General features: G+C 31.6%; 2 protein-coding genes across 3 annotated transcripts; both read right to left on the bottom strand.

Annotated features, from left to right (window-relative positions):
- Positions 1 to 1,582: 1,582 nt before the first annotated feature.
- On the bottom strand, positions 1,583 to 3,933 carry LOC106330382. Its single transcript, XM_013768855.1, has 10 exons — positions 3,787 to 3,933; positions 3,441 to 3,705; positions 3,272 to 3,368; positions 3,061 to 3,185; positions 2,856 to 2,940; positions 2,643 to 2,769; positions 2,378 to 2,557; positions 2,151 to 2,273; positions 1,846 to 2,061; positions 1,583 to 1,735 (listed from the first exon to the last, which is right to left on the bottom strand). The coding sequence occupies exons 1-10, from the start codon at positions 3,931 to 3,933 to the stop codon at positions 1,583 to 1,585; spliced, it is 1,518 nt and encodes a 505-aa protein (XP_013624309.1).
- Positions 3,934 to 5,980: 2,047 nt separating this feature from the next.
- LOC106331354 (cysteine-rich receptor-like protein kinase 14) lies at positions 5,981 to 10,214 on the bottom strand. 2 transcript variants are annotated; one of them, XM_013769688.1, is made up of 7 exons: positions 9,392 to 10,214; positions 9,171 to 9,308; positions 8,719 to 8,843; positions 7,095 to 7,302; positions 6,755 to 6,995; positions 6,512 to 6,671; positions 5,981 to 6,432 (listed from the first exon to the last, which is right to left on the bottom strand). In XM_013769688.1, the coding sequence occupies exons 1-7, from the start codon at positions 10,200 to 10,202 to the stop codon at positions 6,100 to 6,102; spliced, it is 2,016 nt and encodes a 671-aa protein (XP_013625142.1). In that variant the 5' UTR covers positions 10,203 to 10,214; the 3' UTR covers positions 5,981 to 6,099. The 2 variants fall into 2 exon arrangements, with proteins under 2 accessions (XP_013625142.1, XP_013625143.1); XM_013769689.1 differs by lacking the exon at positions 9,171 to 9,308.
- Positions 10,215 to 15,963: the final 5,749 nt, after the last annotated feature.

Below are 15,963 nucleotides of genomic sequence, written 5' to 3'. Positions count from 1 at the left end.
CAAAAAAGGAACAAAAGAACTTATGTATCATCCCCTTAGAACCAGTTTACTAGTTTTTGTCCACTTAGAATAAATCTTAATGTTAATTCCATTCTAAACCTCTAATTATGTAATTATAAATTTTCTCAAACAAATTAATTTAAAACAAATTTTAAGTTTTATTTTTACCATGGAGTCATTACGATTATCTTCTCCACTGGCGGTTGCGCCGGCAGGAGCTCGTTAAGATTATGATTACCATGGAGTCATTACGATTATCTCATCAGTGATAGCGGTAAGTCTCCTCCTTTATATGAAGTCATAATAAATCTCACGAAGTGTTCGACTTTTTAAACTGAGAATCTTCTCTAGTGCCTGTTTTTGCAATCTGAATTAGGATTTGTGCTTATAAATGTGTGTGTGTGTACACAGGTCACACGTGTGGGGAAAAGTTGCTTGTTACTGCATTTCTCGGATCATACGTCCAGCACAGGTTTTAATACAACCATTGGGGCTATATCTCACTCTTAAGAATACTTGTTTTATTGATTATCTCTTCAAGGGTCTTTCTCACAAATAGTAATAAAGACTCAAAGAAACAAGTGTCGATGGGAACGCCACACAGTTTGTTTCTTAGCTCACAAGTAACCATTGAAAACATGGTCAAGAACAGAGTCGAACATGAATAGAGTACAAATTTCTAATGCTGTGTTTATATTTGACATAATGCCATTGATCTTCCATATCCGAAAATTTCCACCTTAACGGCTACGATATTATAGGTTTGAGAGATAGTAATGACGGTAGCAGTTCCTCCTATGCTTCACAACATAAAGTAAAGAAAAGAAAAGAAAAGAAGAAAAACAGAGGGAAGAAGAAGAAGTTTGTTTATTTTTGGTAGAAGGTTTAAAAAGGAAACTAAAAAGATTTAAAAGATTTTCAAAATATTTTGTAAGCGTTTTTAGCTAAATTTCCGGATATTAGTTAAAAATCTGGCAGAAAGCACATTATTCTTACTTAGAAAATAAATGAAAGCATAGATATTATATATTACGGGTAGTAGATGTAAGAGAATAAGGAAGAATGTCTATTCTAAAAAGATAGACATATGGTTAATGTTTAGATAGATTTGATCTTTCTATATTTCAGAAGATAGAAAGATACGTAAATTAAGTATCCTACGGTAGTAGATGGATGAATATTTGTTATATTGCGTATTCTAAGTCCAGTAGATTATTGTGTTTTTGGTGGATTTCAAATTCTATATCATCGTAGATGGTAGATTTGGTTTACTGATGCTTTTAGATTAATTTTAAAATGGCTCTTCCCAAAATAATTTCACCATAAAATTATTTTTCTCAACTGCAAATGCATAAAAATATTATGTTTTGTATTTTTTCTTATTTTTTTGGTTTTCCAATATATTAATATGATTTTTTATAAAATGTAAGGGTAATCAATGTCCAAAAGTGACAAAAGTTGATTTTGTTCTTAGAGGACAATAGTTGAGATTAGTTGTTCTTTTTTAGCAAATTTCCCAAAAAAAAACCATTAAACAAATCATGAAAAAAACATCAATCTCGGCTGACACCTTCAAGCCCACCTAATCATCTTTAATCTTCTCCATCTTGATAAGCTTGGTACACATTTTTTTGGAAGTTGAAGTCTGATCTAGTTGATCTTTTTCTTTGCGCTTTGAGAAGGGGGTTGAGGAACCTTCTTCTAAACTCAGACTGTTCTTTTCCGGTGGAGAAACCTTTTTCATAATGTCAATAAACAATGTTCAATGTGTAAAGCTAATCAAACTAAACAATATATCTAAATAACAGAAATGATATAGACACATTTTCTATTCTCAAAATATACCTCTCCACCAGACATGATTGATGAACCATCTGTAACATGAGTTATTGGCTCAGAATTTTTTTTGATTTGGAGAATCTTGTCCACAGACAAAACTTGTGAAACCAAAAACATTTCTGATTCAGCAGAAACATTTTCAGAGCCAAGAGTCAGACCAAAACAAAAAGATTTCCCAACCAAATCCCTAATAGGCTGTGGTAAGTCCTCAGGGTCTTCAATCTGCATTTTCAATATAAAAATCAAACTTCCTTGATATAGTAAAATCAAGTCTTAGAAAATACACTAAATAAAAATGTATGTATAGTAACCTCATCATAGGAACCATCCCAAAGCTTCACTGCTTCACATCCGACAATGACTTTACCAATTGTATCAAGCATCATCAGTTTGCAAGTACTTGTGTCATCTTTGACAACCAATGCAATTTGAATCTGTTAAAAACCAAAAAAAAATAGAAGTTAAATCTATCTTATATTGTTAAAAATGAAAATTAAATAGGTTCACATAAAATGTAATCAACTCACTTTGGAGATACACTGGTGACATTAGTACGACAACTTGTGCACCAGAATACTGGTTTCTCATTTTCAACCAAATTTCCATTTTTTGATTTGATTAGTAGCGCACGTTTCTTACAACTGTCATGGCCTTGGTAATACCAGTTCCAATCTGTATCTATAGATTCGATTGAGCAGATGATTTTGCAATCCTCCTCCTAAAGTGCAAACAAAACAGAAAAAGATATAGTTGAAACATACATCATGGTAAATAAAATGATCATTGAAATGTAAGAGAAATACCACTGTTGCCATGAGGATCTCAGAGATAGATTTAATATCCACATCATTCCAATCACCAACTTGGTATCTGGTCACACGCTTCTCTTTCTTTGGATCAGTAAGGGAAAGAGCCATCTCATCATTTGGCCTATTAAAAATACAATTGATGTATACAAATAAAATAGATGTTTTATAGTATAAGAAAATTATTAATATAGTAGATATAAATCTTACACGTTTTTTAAACCAAGAGCTTCGGGTAGTTCAGGATTGAAAAGGATTACTGATGCATCAAATGCATTGGTCACCTGGACTTCCCCTGTAAAACATAAGCATGGGATAATGACAATTACAGAGGGTTAAGTATGTTATATATATATATATATATATATATATATATTTCAAAAATATATAGATGATCGGTAATGGTTGTACAAACCTTTGTAAAAACCAATTTTTGCAAACCGTAGCAAACACACCATATTAGCATCATTTGTTTGTTGGAGATGATCTTCAAGTTGTTCAGCATATTTACCCCACAAACAACATGCAATGCTTTCACCACTGAAATTATAAGTCAATTAATTAGATTCCATCTATTCTACTATATTCAATAGCAAGGGTAGAAATTATATGTTATTTCAACTCACTTGATGTCCATTAAGCGGAACTCAACTTTTTTCTTATCTTTGCCGAAGACCTGGACAGTTTGGATGTCACGAAGACTGGTCACTTGACCAATTACATCTGAAAAAATCACATGTTTAACATTAGTATTTGAAACCACGTAAATAACCATGATATGATTGATACACTTACCAATTAGGAAATGGGTTTTGAGAGTTCCATTTCCAATCTCTTCAAAACTGGGAAAACTGAGGAAGTTATCATCACACACAAAGGAACTTTGTGATATTGAAGTATCCTCAATGATGGACATCTTGTATGTATGGTTCGTTGGACGGTACTGTCCTGTTGCATTAGACACCGAAAATGTCTCTATCAGTCGCCATTCACCAAGACGCAGGTCCCTTTGCGTACGCTGAATGTAATTCCTTTTGCACGTACATTGGATTTTATCACCCTGAAAGAATAATAGATCACAAAACTTAGTACATAAAACGCAGTCGATTACTAAAAAAAAAATAACCACAGAGCATCTCACAGTCTCATCAGCGAAGATCAACTCGAGAGTGTCTCCTCCATAGTTGGTTCTCTGTCTCCAAGAATGAACCAACTTCACTTCAATGCGCCATCCTTGCTTGAAGGGCTTGATGTTTTTGAGCAAAGAAACATTTTTATTAGTAGGCATGGCTTTAGAGGTTCGAGTTTTTGATGATGGTTTATATTATGAAACTTGCGATCAATATTTATAGATGGGTAGTTATTTTTAGGGTATTTTACGAAGTATATTCTGTGAGATTTGTAATTAATATATACAAAATATAGGATATTCAGAATCGGTTGTTATAGTTGCCTATATTGTAGATATTGGTATCAAGTATATATTAAATCGATGATATTGTTAAGTTGTTATGGAAAATAAAAAAAAATTACGTGATTCTGTTTCGAACATATAGGAAACAAATTGAGAAGGTCACGGCAACAATAAATATGTGAGCTTGATCTCCAAACTTTTAAATAAATGCATAGAATATCCTATATGTTAGTACACTCACGAAAATTATATATGCTTTAAAAGTAGATATTGCTTTGATTAGTTATAACATAATAGGAATTAATCTTTTTTTTAATATATAAGATTGTTAACAGAATAGATGTAGATATCTATTGTTGCAACTGAATGTAGATATTATAAATTTCTTATAACACAATGGACCAACTTATCTTCTCCAAATGCATCAATGTCTTCAGTAAATTATTAACATAGTTTGAGAGCTTACAATCCAATAATCTTTAGTAAATGGTAAGACAACTAAATTAACGTAATTTTAATATTGTCTTCTGCTTTCATTGACTTCAAAAACATAAATGGACGTTAACAATGGACCAACTTATCTTCTCCAAATGCATCAATGTCTTCAGTAAATTATTAACATATGTTCAGAGCTTACAATCAAATAATCTTTAGTAAATATTGTCTGCAAACACAAAACTCAAAAACACAATGATTAAACAAATAATCTGGGAAGACATCTGTGAATGTCAAACTTTACATGAAAACCACAAACTCTCGTCTAAGGGAAAAGAAAAACAAAACCATAATCTCTTGTGAGTTATAAATTTATATGTCTCTCGAAAAGATATTTTAATAATGTCATTTATTTAATATCAAGATTAATAATGACTTAAAATGTAATGTGACCAACTCTAGTAGATAGTCCATTTTAAAAAAAAATCACACATGAATGAGAAGTCATGACTTCTCTTTTAATAGATAAGATACTTAATAGTTTTTTTTTTTTTTTAATGAATGCTAAATTTATTCACCAAAAAACCTTTTTACATGGAATGAGTCCTTATTTGGAACTATAATCTACTCCTACTTCATCTCCTTTACAGCCAATGAACTTTTTAGAAACTGCTAACTCCTAACAGACCTCATCCTATCAAGCTGCAAAACTTATTTACAACCTAGTACCGAACCAGTATTGTAACACTCCATCAAAGCCTTTAACTCGCTTGGACTACATAAGGCTAAGTTTGTTCTGAATGGCTTTATCTATCAGCTTAAGCAGAACCTCCGGAGGCGCTGGTGCTTCTTCATGCCGCCTCTTATTTTTTTCTCTCCACAAGGTGTAAATAGTGGTTTGAAACGCATATCTAAGGCAGAACCTCTTCTGTTTTCCCATACATGAGCCAATGATCAAGCTTGAGAGAGCATCCCAAGTACTGACTAGATCATCCATTAGAGTCCGCATAGCACGTCTTCCGGTGTAGATTAAGTTTATCTTTATTCAGTGATTTAATCTATGAATAGATCATCCCTTACGATGTTGTACATGCACCATTTTTTTAAGAAACTGCATTAGTAGATCCCTCCATGGTAGTTACTTGTAAATAGTGTAGCAACACAAATAGTAGATTTTACGATTTTACTAACTTTTTAATCAACCCATAATTTTATAAATTCAGATTTTATTTTAAATAAAATTATTGAAAATAAAAATATTTCTGGAGATGGCACAAAAATAGAAAGCACAAATGCTACTTGTTCAAAATTCTACTAAAACCCAAATCAGAGATGAACTTTCGTTTACAGTTTATATGACACCGGTTTAGTAAATAAACCAACTTTCTAAGTCCAGTAAAAGTGTAGTAAAACAGAACACATATTTAGTTAGTTATACGGTTTATATGACACCGGTTTAGTAAATAAACCAACTTTCTAAGTTCGGTAAAAGTGTAGTAAAACAGAACACATATTTAGTTAGTTATACAAAATAACACAGTAGAGGTAACAGAACACGGAAACTACAGTAGAAGCTCCAGTCCAAATTTACACAAACCATATTCTTCAACGAGGCTCTAAATCAGTAATTGACACGTCATTAAAAGAATAAAGAGTAGGTCTTCCTGTAGATTCATTTGATTCTAATCCCACAGATACGTGCACCAGTTCTTGCCTGCTTCGTGGGAAAGACCCCGGTAAGCAAGGAGCCGGTAGAGTGCTTGTGTTACTACTGAGCATCAAGATGATGTTTGATAACAAAGGACGGTCATCTGGATTTTCTTGAATACATAAGAGTGCGATATGGATGCATCTAGTGACTTCATTACTCTGATAGTTCCTTCCAATAGCTGGATCCACCAGCTCTAATGGTGACCCCTTTATCCAAAGCCTCCATGCCTAAACAATGCACAATCAAGAAAAATTGTTAGATGTTTGATGATGTTAACTTTTATAACGTTGAGGTTTTCGTACTCACATAAGTGACCAAGTTTCCAGCCGTACTAGTTTCATCCATCAGGTAGATGCCACTGTTTTTCTTTCCGCTTATAATCTCGAGAACTAAGACTCCAAAGCTGTATATGTCAGATTTCATGGAGAATTGACCATGCATCGCGTACTCCGGAGACATGTAAGCGCTGAAAAATATACAAGTCAGCTAAACTGAAACACAAAGAGGTTAAAAAACTTTGGATTTGTTGTCCTTACGATAATAACTTACTAAGTGCCAGCAATCCTGTTGGTATTGCCTCGAGTTTGCTCCATTCCAAAAATCGTCGCTAATCCAAAGTCTGAAATTTTGGGGTTCATATTGGCACTTAAGAGAATGTTGCTGGCTTTGAGATCTCGGTGTATAATTCTGAGCCGTGAGTCTTGATGAAGATACAGAATTCCTCGAGCAATTCCCCCGATGATATTATATCGCGTTTTCCAGTTCAGCTGACCCTGTGTTGAAGAAGGGTCTGCAAAGATAGTCTTTAACTATAAATTTGGTAATCCATGTCTAGAAATAGCTATAGGTAAGTAGATCTTTTGAAGCATATGTATTGAATCGGACTCACCAAAAAGGAAATAATCAAGGCTTTTGTTAGGCACAAACTCATAGACAAGTATCTTTTCTTCTCCGTCAACACAAAATCCAATAAGCCTAACCAGGTTTCTGTGTTGAAGCTTTGCCACGAGAACAGCCTCATTCTTGAACTCTCTTGCACCTTGTCCTGATGTTTTTGAAAGCCTCTTAACTGCAACTTCCCTTCCGTTAAGAACAGCCTATACAACGAATTAGACAACATCAGTTCAGTCCGTCTTTCAAATCCCTTATATATCCTTTATATATTATTTGAGAAATATTATAACCTTTGATCTATGTCACATCTTATATATTAAAACATAAGTGACAACCTTTATCATGTGTGATTTTTTTAAAAATGGACATAAAGGATCTATTCCTATAAAGTCATGTTACATTTAATATCAAATTTTATCATTTAAATTTTGGGCCTACCAAAAAATTTTATTGGGCTATCAATAATTGAATTTAAATAATAGATGATCTATTGAATTTATAGATAGTATAAATTAAATAGATATAATTTAATGTTGTAATACTATACTTCTGTATGCTAAATATTTAAATATTTGTCGATGTTAACTTTTAAAATTATAAAAAAAAATTTTAAATAACAAAAATCAGATTATCTTTACTACCTTAAACCAATAAAAACAAATTTTAAACTATATTTTATTTTAAAAATTAAACAAAAACTAAATGTTTAATTATTCTCAAATTTTATAGATAGCCATATTAATATATATATAATATTAATTATATAATTTTACTAAAAGAAATTAAACCATCATATTAATCATATAATAAATATTAGATTTTTCTGTATATATTATATTTTGATTTTTTTTAAATAATTAAAAAACTGTTAAAAATCCCACACTGGAAAATTTGTGATCAATTGTTAAAACAATTATAACAAAATACAAACATATGAATAAGAAATCTCATTTTATAGATAGCCATATTAATATATATATATATATATTAATATAGCTTTAATTAAACTATATACCATATAAAAATAAATAAATATTTATATCATATAAAAATACATAAATATTTATATTTCAAGATTTTCATTGAACAAATATTGAAAATATAATATTTTAATTTCAAAATTTGCATTGAATTTTCAAAAGTGATTATAAATTACTAAAAAAATTAAAAGTGTCATATTTAAAATTTCTTATCAATGTTTTAAAATAAATTATAAAAAGATACAAATGATCATAAACCATATGAGCAAGAAGTTTTATTTAATAAATAGCCATATTAAGATATACTCTATATATGTATTGATATCATTTAAATTTAATTATATATCATAGAAAATAGATAAAAGTGATCGTTTAGATTTATTTACCACAAAATGATTGTAAATAAATAACAATAATTAGTTTGATTTATGTGCATCCGCCAAATTAATTACATATGTAACCGTTATTGACATTTTAATTATTTAATATATGCTTATTATTTTATTATTTCATAATAATATTATTATGTAAAAGAATGTAAATAAATAATAGTATTTACAAATATTTGTATATACAATAAAAAGCGTATGTTAACCTAGTTCTTACGTAATTTAAGAATCAGGTACGATAAAATGATACCTTGAAAACATCTCCGAATCCACCTTGGCCAATTAAGTTGCTCTCTGAAAATTTATTTGTTGCAGTTTCAATCGCTTTGAAATCGAATTGTAATGAGTGTGTAACGGTAATCTCAGTACTTGATCCTGAAACACGGTACTATAATGTTAATCTAGAAATAAAGAAAGTAGTTCAAAACCAAGCGTTCGTAGCTTGGTGGTAAAGGAGGTACAGCTGTACTGCCCGCCACCCGGGTTCGAGTCTTGGCCACAACGGATTTAACATCTCTTCCGTTGGGGCGCTGGACCCCTTTCGGAAGATAGTTGGGAATGTGGCTGTCCAGAAAAAAAAAAAAAAAAAAAAAAAGTTCAACCATCTCTTCTAAGAAAATTGATTTCCAGATTGTAAAAAATTTCACTTCATCCCATATCTAAGTATAAAGGAAATAATGGATAAAACACAAAACAACTCACCTTGGGAACCTAATGCTTGGTATGGCTTTCTCCACTTATATATAAAAAATCCTAGCGCAAGCAGTACCAAGATAATAACAATAATGGCAGTGGGAATAACAATTGCCCTAAACATTCCTATTGAGACGGTCTCGCTACCTGCACAATCCCGAATGTAAGAATGATATAATGAATGATACACAGTACACATGTGCTTATAGTTTTGCTACTCGAAAATTCACCTTTCTTATTAGTCACGTTTCCTGCTGGAGGTGTGAGGAACGTTGGGGCTTCAGGCGGAGGATCCAACGTAATACCGCTAAAAGCTTCAGAGAAGGGAAATAGTTCCCACCGGAAAACACAGCTGGCCCGGTAAACAATGCCACCTTGTTTCCCATGGCAGCATGATTCATAGTCAGCAACACTTTGTCTTAAACAGATAGTGCAATCCTCCAAAGATAAGTCCGGAGTGCATTGCATTAATGCATATATAATCTGGAAAGATGTCAGGTGTGCTATCTCAGCTGCGTAGTACTTGCTTTTTGATGAAGGTGAAGTAGCACCGGCTAACATACGACTTGCTAAGTCTTCCCAAACTTGATCAAACCCTGTTGAGTTGTATATGATATCGGCTTGATTGGCGATATAAAAATGTGGTTCTGCCTTGAGCGATCCAAAAAACGAACTATTGGAGTATCGTACCATACATAAGATCCGTACTTGCGGCCAGTTGAGGCCTTCTGTCTGGTTGGGACACCTGTCTAATACCTCATTAGACGCCTGTTCAATACATTTGGAGCAAACCTCTGGTTCAGCACCTTGGATGCACATCCCTAGAGCATAAACTCGATCAGGGCCTTGGCCAATTGAACCGTTGAAGAAGCCGCCTCTAGCTGAAACGTTGGAAGCAAGTGAAGAGAGCATAAGGCCCCGGTTTGTGTCGTACCTATCACCGGGAATAAAAGAACCAGTTCGCCCACATTCTTGTGCAGACACAACAACAAAGCCTACAAGGACAAACCAGAAGATTTGGAAGAAATTCTTTAATTTCATTTTCAAGATTATAATTTTGAGTAATTAGGTTCACAAAGCAGCTATTAGTACTATTATTTTCCGCTGGTAGTTATGGTGGACCATCAATACACCAATCAATGTCGCTTTCGTTGACTCGTTTATAATCTTGGTTGAGTCAAACGTATTATATGGTTTGGTACGTGTACATTGTGAATCTGTGATTCTCATGTGACCTCAAGAAAGAATACATCATAGAATCTCCTTTGTAGAGATGATACAATTTGGAGCCAATCAGAAAAAGATTTGGCGAGAAAAAATGCAAAAAAAAAACATGAAGAAGTCAAATATAAACATGTATCTGTCGCACCTGATTAAACAGAAACTTAAAGTTTGTCTCCTGAATTAGTAATGTTGAATTTTTCAAACAAATATCAGGTATTGAAAGATGAGTTTACCTACTGCCTATAACTATTGGAATTTATAATTGGCATCTGAATGTTGCATGTTCAAATCCCATTGGAAAGGGTCTATTTACCAACATGGAATTAAATTATATACTAAAGTCTTGTATCTTATGGAAATGTAGAACCTATGAGCAGAAAATTTTCCATTCATTTAAAACAAAAGGGAAAAACTGATATCAACCTTAGACCATCTCTATTTTCACTCCATAATTTACATAATTTACTCAAAAATGGAGTAGAAAATGGAATATGAACAAAAAATAAAATATTACTCCATGAATGTAGTGATTTTTTATTTTTTGTTTATACTTTATTTTCTATTCTATTTATGGAGTAAATTATGGAGTGGAGATGGAAATGCCATAAGAAGAATCTTGGAACTAAATTTTTTCGTGATGGAAATAGAGAGAAATTGATCTCTAATTCTTTGTCCAATAGCTACAACTAGATCTCGACCCGCACAACCGCACGGATTTTTGTTTTTATTTATTTTTATATAAAAATTTTGTTTTCAATTCTAAATTGGTATATATTATAATAGATTGTTTCAAACTTTCACATGTATTTGTATCTTCTTCTATATATATATTTTCGGATTATTATTTCATTATTAAAATCGTAACTATATATATATAGAGATTAGTATAATATTGTTTTATTGTCATATTCAAAGATATTGTAACATTTCACAAATTTAGAAAGTTTTTAAAAATTAAACTTTTCGCTTCATAGATTTATATTATCGAGTAAATGATTAAACATTTAGTTTTTGTTTAATTTTTAAAATAAACTATATAGTTTAAAAAAAAATCATTGGTTTAAGGTAGTAAAGATTAATCATTGTTAGATAATATTATTTTTGTTATTTTATAATTTTAAAAGACTAATAATACATAAAAATTTCATTGGATTAAGGTAGTAAAGACTAATAATACATAGAATATTTAAAATACTTTAATAATAATATCTTTTGATATCCTTTCATTTTAAATATAAATATATATATATTTTAAAATTTTAACAAATCTGTTTAAAAGATTTTTACAAGATCTTCATTTTCGAAATTATATTTAAATATTTTCATTAATTTCGAAATTAGTTTGAAATATTATTATACATTAATAAATTCAGTAATCATTTATAAAATTAAAAATAAAAAATTATGTCATATTTTATATATTATATAATCATACTCAATCATATTAAAAGAAAATTATTATATCGAGCTAAATATAATAAAATTGTATTAAATTTATATATTTTATTTTCGTAAGTATAAAATATATATGTTCAAAAATAAAATATAATATGTTGGTAAGATGGGTTAACATTAGGAAACTATATAATACATGTATAAAAATTAACATCTAGTTCTTTAAAGCTTATAATATAAAAATTTTGTAACTACTTTAATCATAATATATTTTCATTTTAAATAAAATATATATTTATATATTATATTTTAAAAATTCTAATAAATCTGTGTAAAAATATTTTAACAATAATTTAATGTATTTTAAGTTATCGTTTATAAAATAAAAAATAAATAAATTATATCCGATTTTATCTACTTTATAGTCATGATCATGTTAAAAAATAATTATTATACTTAAATAAATATGATAAAACTATATTCAATTGATAAATTTATAAATTTTATTTTCATAAATATAAATTATTTATTTTAAAAATATAATATGATGATACAACGGCTTAAAATTAGCAAACCATATAATACATGTCTAAAAATTAACATATGTTAGACTTTTGTATATACAATAATATATTATCTAAAATGAATAAGCATAAAAAAATATCAGTAAAAAGAAATACAGTTTTGAAACAAGGGTCAGAATTTATCATAAATTAAATCCAAAATAATTTTCAAATATGTTTTCTCATTAATATATTAATTTGCTCAATAACTAAATGCAAATACAATAAGATAAATATATAATAAGAAGTGAAAATACATACGGTTTTAAACAATTGATTAATTATAACATGTAAATTATAAAATTATTGTATTTGGAATAGTTATATAAACATTTAAGTATATGATTAACGTTAAAAATATATACCACTAATGTTTAAAAACAATAATTTATGTATAGAAAAATGAAAACAAACATCTGCGCGGTTGCGCGGATCAAAATCTAATCTATACTATTAAAAGAGAAAAAGTTTACTATTAAAAGAGAAAAAGTTCTAAGAAATCTATTTAAACAAGGTTGTTGGACTTATTCAATAGAAACTTAATATGTCTTTTATATTTTCTTAACTAATCAAAATATATAATCTGTTACATTAGAATCTTTTTTCAATTGATAAATTTTAGTCACATATTTGGTGGCTCCCTTATCTAACCTAGATCGGCAACAATCCTCTTTAATGTTATAACTATATCATAATTAAGTTTCAAGTTATTAAAACCTATCATAATTTATCACCCACTTATAAACAAAAAAATATGTTAACCTTATTACTCATAATCATTAAAAAAACCATAGAACAACCACATGAACCAAAAGCATAGAATAACTGTTAACCGTATTTTAATGAACCGGACGTTGTTCACTTGATGGTACCCTATCATATGAATAAATATGTATTTCAATATATGCATGATAAGTATTTTCTTAAACGCTTCAACATATTTTTATGATATATTTTTTTGAACAGTATTTGATCACACAAACTTCTTTTTATTATCTATATTATTAAAATATGATCATCCTAAATATGATCACAAATCAAATAGTTTATTCACTTTTAAGTACTACTAAAAAGTATTGCAAAAGTTTGAATCAATGTTTTAAAAAATATCATCAAATTTATGTGATATTTTATCGGGTCAACCAGTATCAGATGGCGGGTTAATGATGAATTTTTTCTAGGTTTTATCAAGTTTTTACATATTAAGTTTTAACTTAGTCCATATCAAATTATATACGGGACACCAAAATTATCAAATCGACCGCGAGTTTGGAGCATGTACAAAAACATTGCTAAAACTATTAAAAACCTTTAAAAAAATCATACTATTAAATTAGCCCTAAATCTGCAAAGAAAATCTTATCTCTCACCAGCTCAACCAATGTAACTCTTATAAAATTTACATAAAATATAAAGATGATGTTGTAACATAAGAATGTAAATAATAATATACATCAAATCAAAACACTAATTCATATCAATTGTAATTAACCAAAAAACCTGTACTTCAACTAATTCATATCAAACATTTTTATTAACCAAAAAACCGGTGTTTTCGAAGTGCGGGTAATTATTTATTTTCTCAACTCTCCACTTGATTTACTTCTCTTACCTTTTTTTTGTGGTCAAACTACTTGTTTCATTCAAATAAAAGCTTACACTCCATCAATGGAGGAATTGTTTGCCATGGAGAGAGCTGATTTAGCCACTGCATCAGCCTCAGAGTTTTCCAATCGAGGTACATAAACAAAAGAGATAGACTCAAATAAACGACTAAAGTGATAAATGTCGAACATGATCCCAAACAGAGCAGGTCGCGATTCCTTTGCCTTCATCATGGAGATGAGAACCTTTGAATCAGACAGGACCGTAAGAGAAAGAATGTTGGATGAAGCAGCCATCATAACTGCAGAACGGATCGCTATGGCCTCAGCCACGAGAGCAGATGTAATGAACCGGCGGGAAAAGTTGATGTTCGCTGGTAGACTGGTGCAAGAGGTGGAACTGTGGTCGTGGAAGACTCCTCCGATACCGCAGACTCCGGGGATGGGGTTTGTAACACCCCCGAACCGTTCTAGGAATAGGTCGAACCACCGGCCAACAATCAAACAAGAACATGACCGACGACCCGACCGTCTACCAAAGTCCGGGAGCGCTACATGACGGGTTAACGGGCAATCCAGCCAAAGTTACAAAAAGTGCAGTTCGTAACTAGGCCAGGCCGCCCACTAACACGTCCCGTCATACCAAAGCCTAAGGCTTCTCAACCCGTACTCCGATCTGACGTTGTGTTAGCTTGGACAAGCTAATATCAGAACAACAAGGCATTTACACAAAACATTCACTTTATTTATTTTGTATATTGTATGGTTCGAAACACACAACAAAATATACAAGCAGTGGTATGGCAAGAAATACTCGACTTAAACCAGAGTTCAATAACCCGAAACACGATATAATATAACAAACTCGGGCCCTGGTGACGTTATGTTCCTCCTTCACTATCGGCAATATCCTATCTTCTTACCACAAAGGCCAGAAGAAGAAAATTTCAACCGACTGCGGCCCACAGTCCTTTGGGTCACCGCGCGACAGCCCACAGTCCTTCGGGTCACTGCCACATTACACCGTCGTGTAATCACTCAGCCATAGGCCATGACCCTGTCTACCTGAGTCTTCCCGATCCAGCGAATAAGGGGTTTCCTTGAACACGCCAGGTACGAGGTCTAAAGGAACACTAACTCACCCCAATATGCCTAGCATTGTGGGTTACACAAATGATGTCGGCCAATATACGATTAATACTAAACCCGGTAAAAATAACACAAGGTTCCTAGTATTAATTACCACACAATCAACACATTCCACCTCAAACATGCCTAGCATTGTGGGTTACACAAATGCTATATGGCCAAAATATGATTAATACTTGATGGAAAATATTTCCCGAGTTTTCGGCTTCTTCGAAAAATTCCATAATACCGAAATTAGGATTTTTCATCGAATTTCCGATCTTCCTGTTGTGCTTCCAAAAGTGTCATGCTTCAAACATCCTTTGAGTAAATATACCTCCTTTTCTAACCATTTTCTAGTGGGATAATTGACTCATGGTTCAGACAAAAACAATATGATCGTCCGCGACTCGACCACCCAAAAGATACTCGACCATTCTCTTTTTTTTTTCTTTTTTTTATGGGTTTCTACATTCTCCTCCTCTTAACAGAATTCGTCCTCGAATTCTAAGGTTCTGAGGGGCCTCCTTCTTCCATCACAGCATCCTCTCGGAAGAACTCAGGGTGATCGGTTTTAAATCGCGCCTCATCCTCCCAAGTAACATGAATCTTGTTTTGTCTTCCCCAGAATACTTGCACTTGAGCAATCTCACGATTCTTTAGCTTCCGAATGCGCCGTTCTCCCAATCTGATTGGTCCTTCCAGATATGTAAGGTTTGTCCTCAACTCCTCTAGTCTCTCGGGTTCAACAGTACTTGGATCCCGTATATGTTTCTGAAGCATGGAAACATGGAATACAGGATGTAGACGCATATCCTCTGGCAGATCCAAACGGTAAGCTACCTCACCAACTTTCCCGATGATCTTGTACGGACCAATGAACCTGAC

The sequence above is a fragment of the Brassica oleracea genome, chromosome C3, assembly GCF_000695525.1.
Source record: "Brassica oleracea var. oleracea cultivar TO1000 chromosome C3, BOL, whole genome shotgun sequence".
Taxonomy (NCBI): Eukaryota; Viridiplantae; Streptophyta; class Magnoliopsida; order Brassicales; family Brassicaceae; genus Brassica; species Brassica oleracea.
This window is presented reverse-complemented; position numbering and strand designations above follow the sequence as displayed.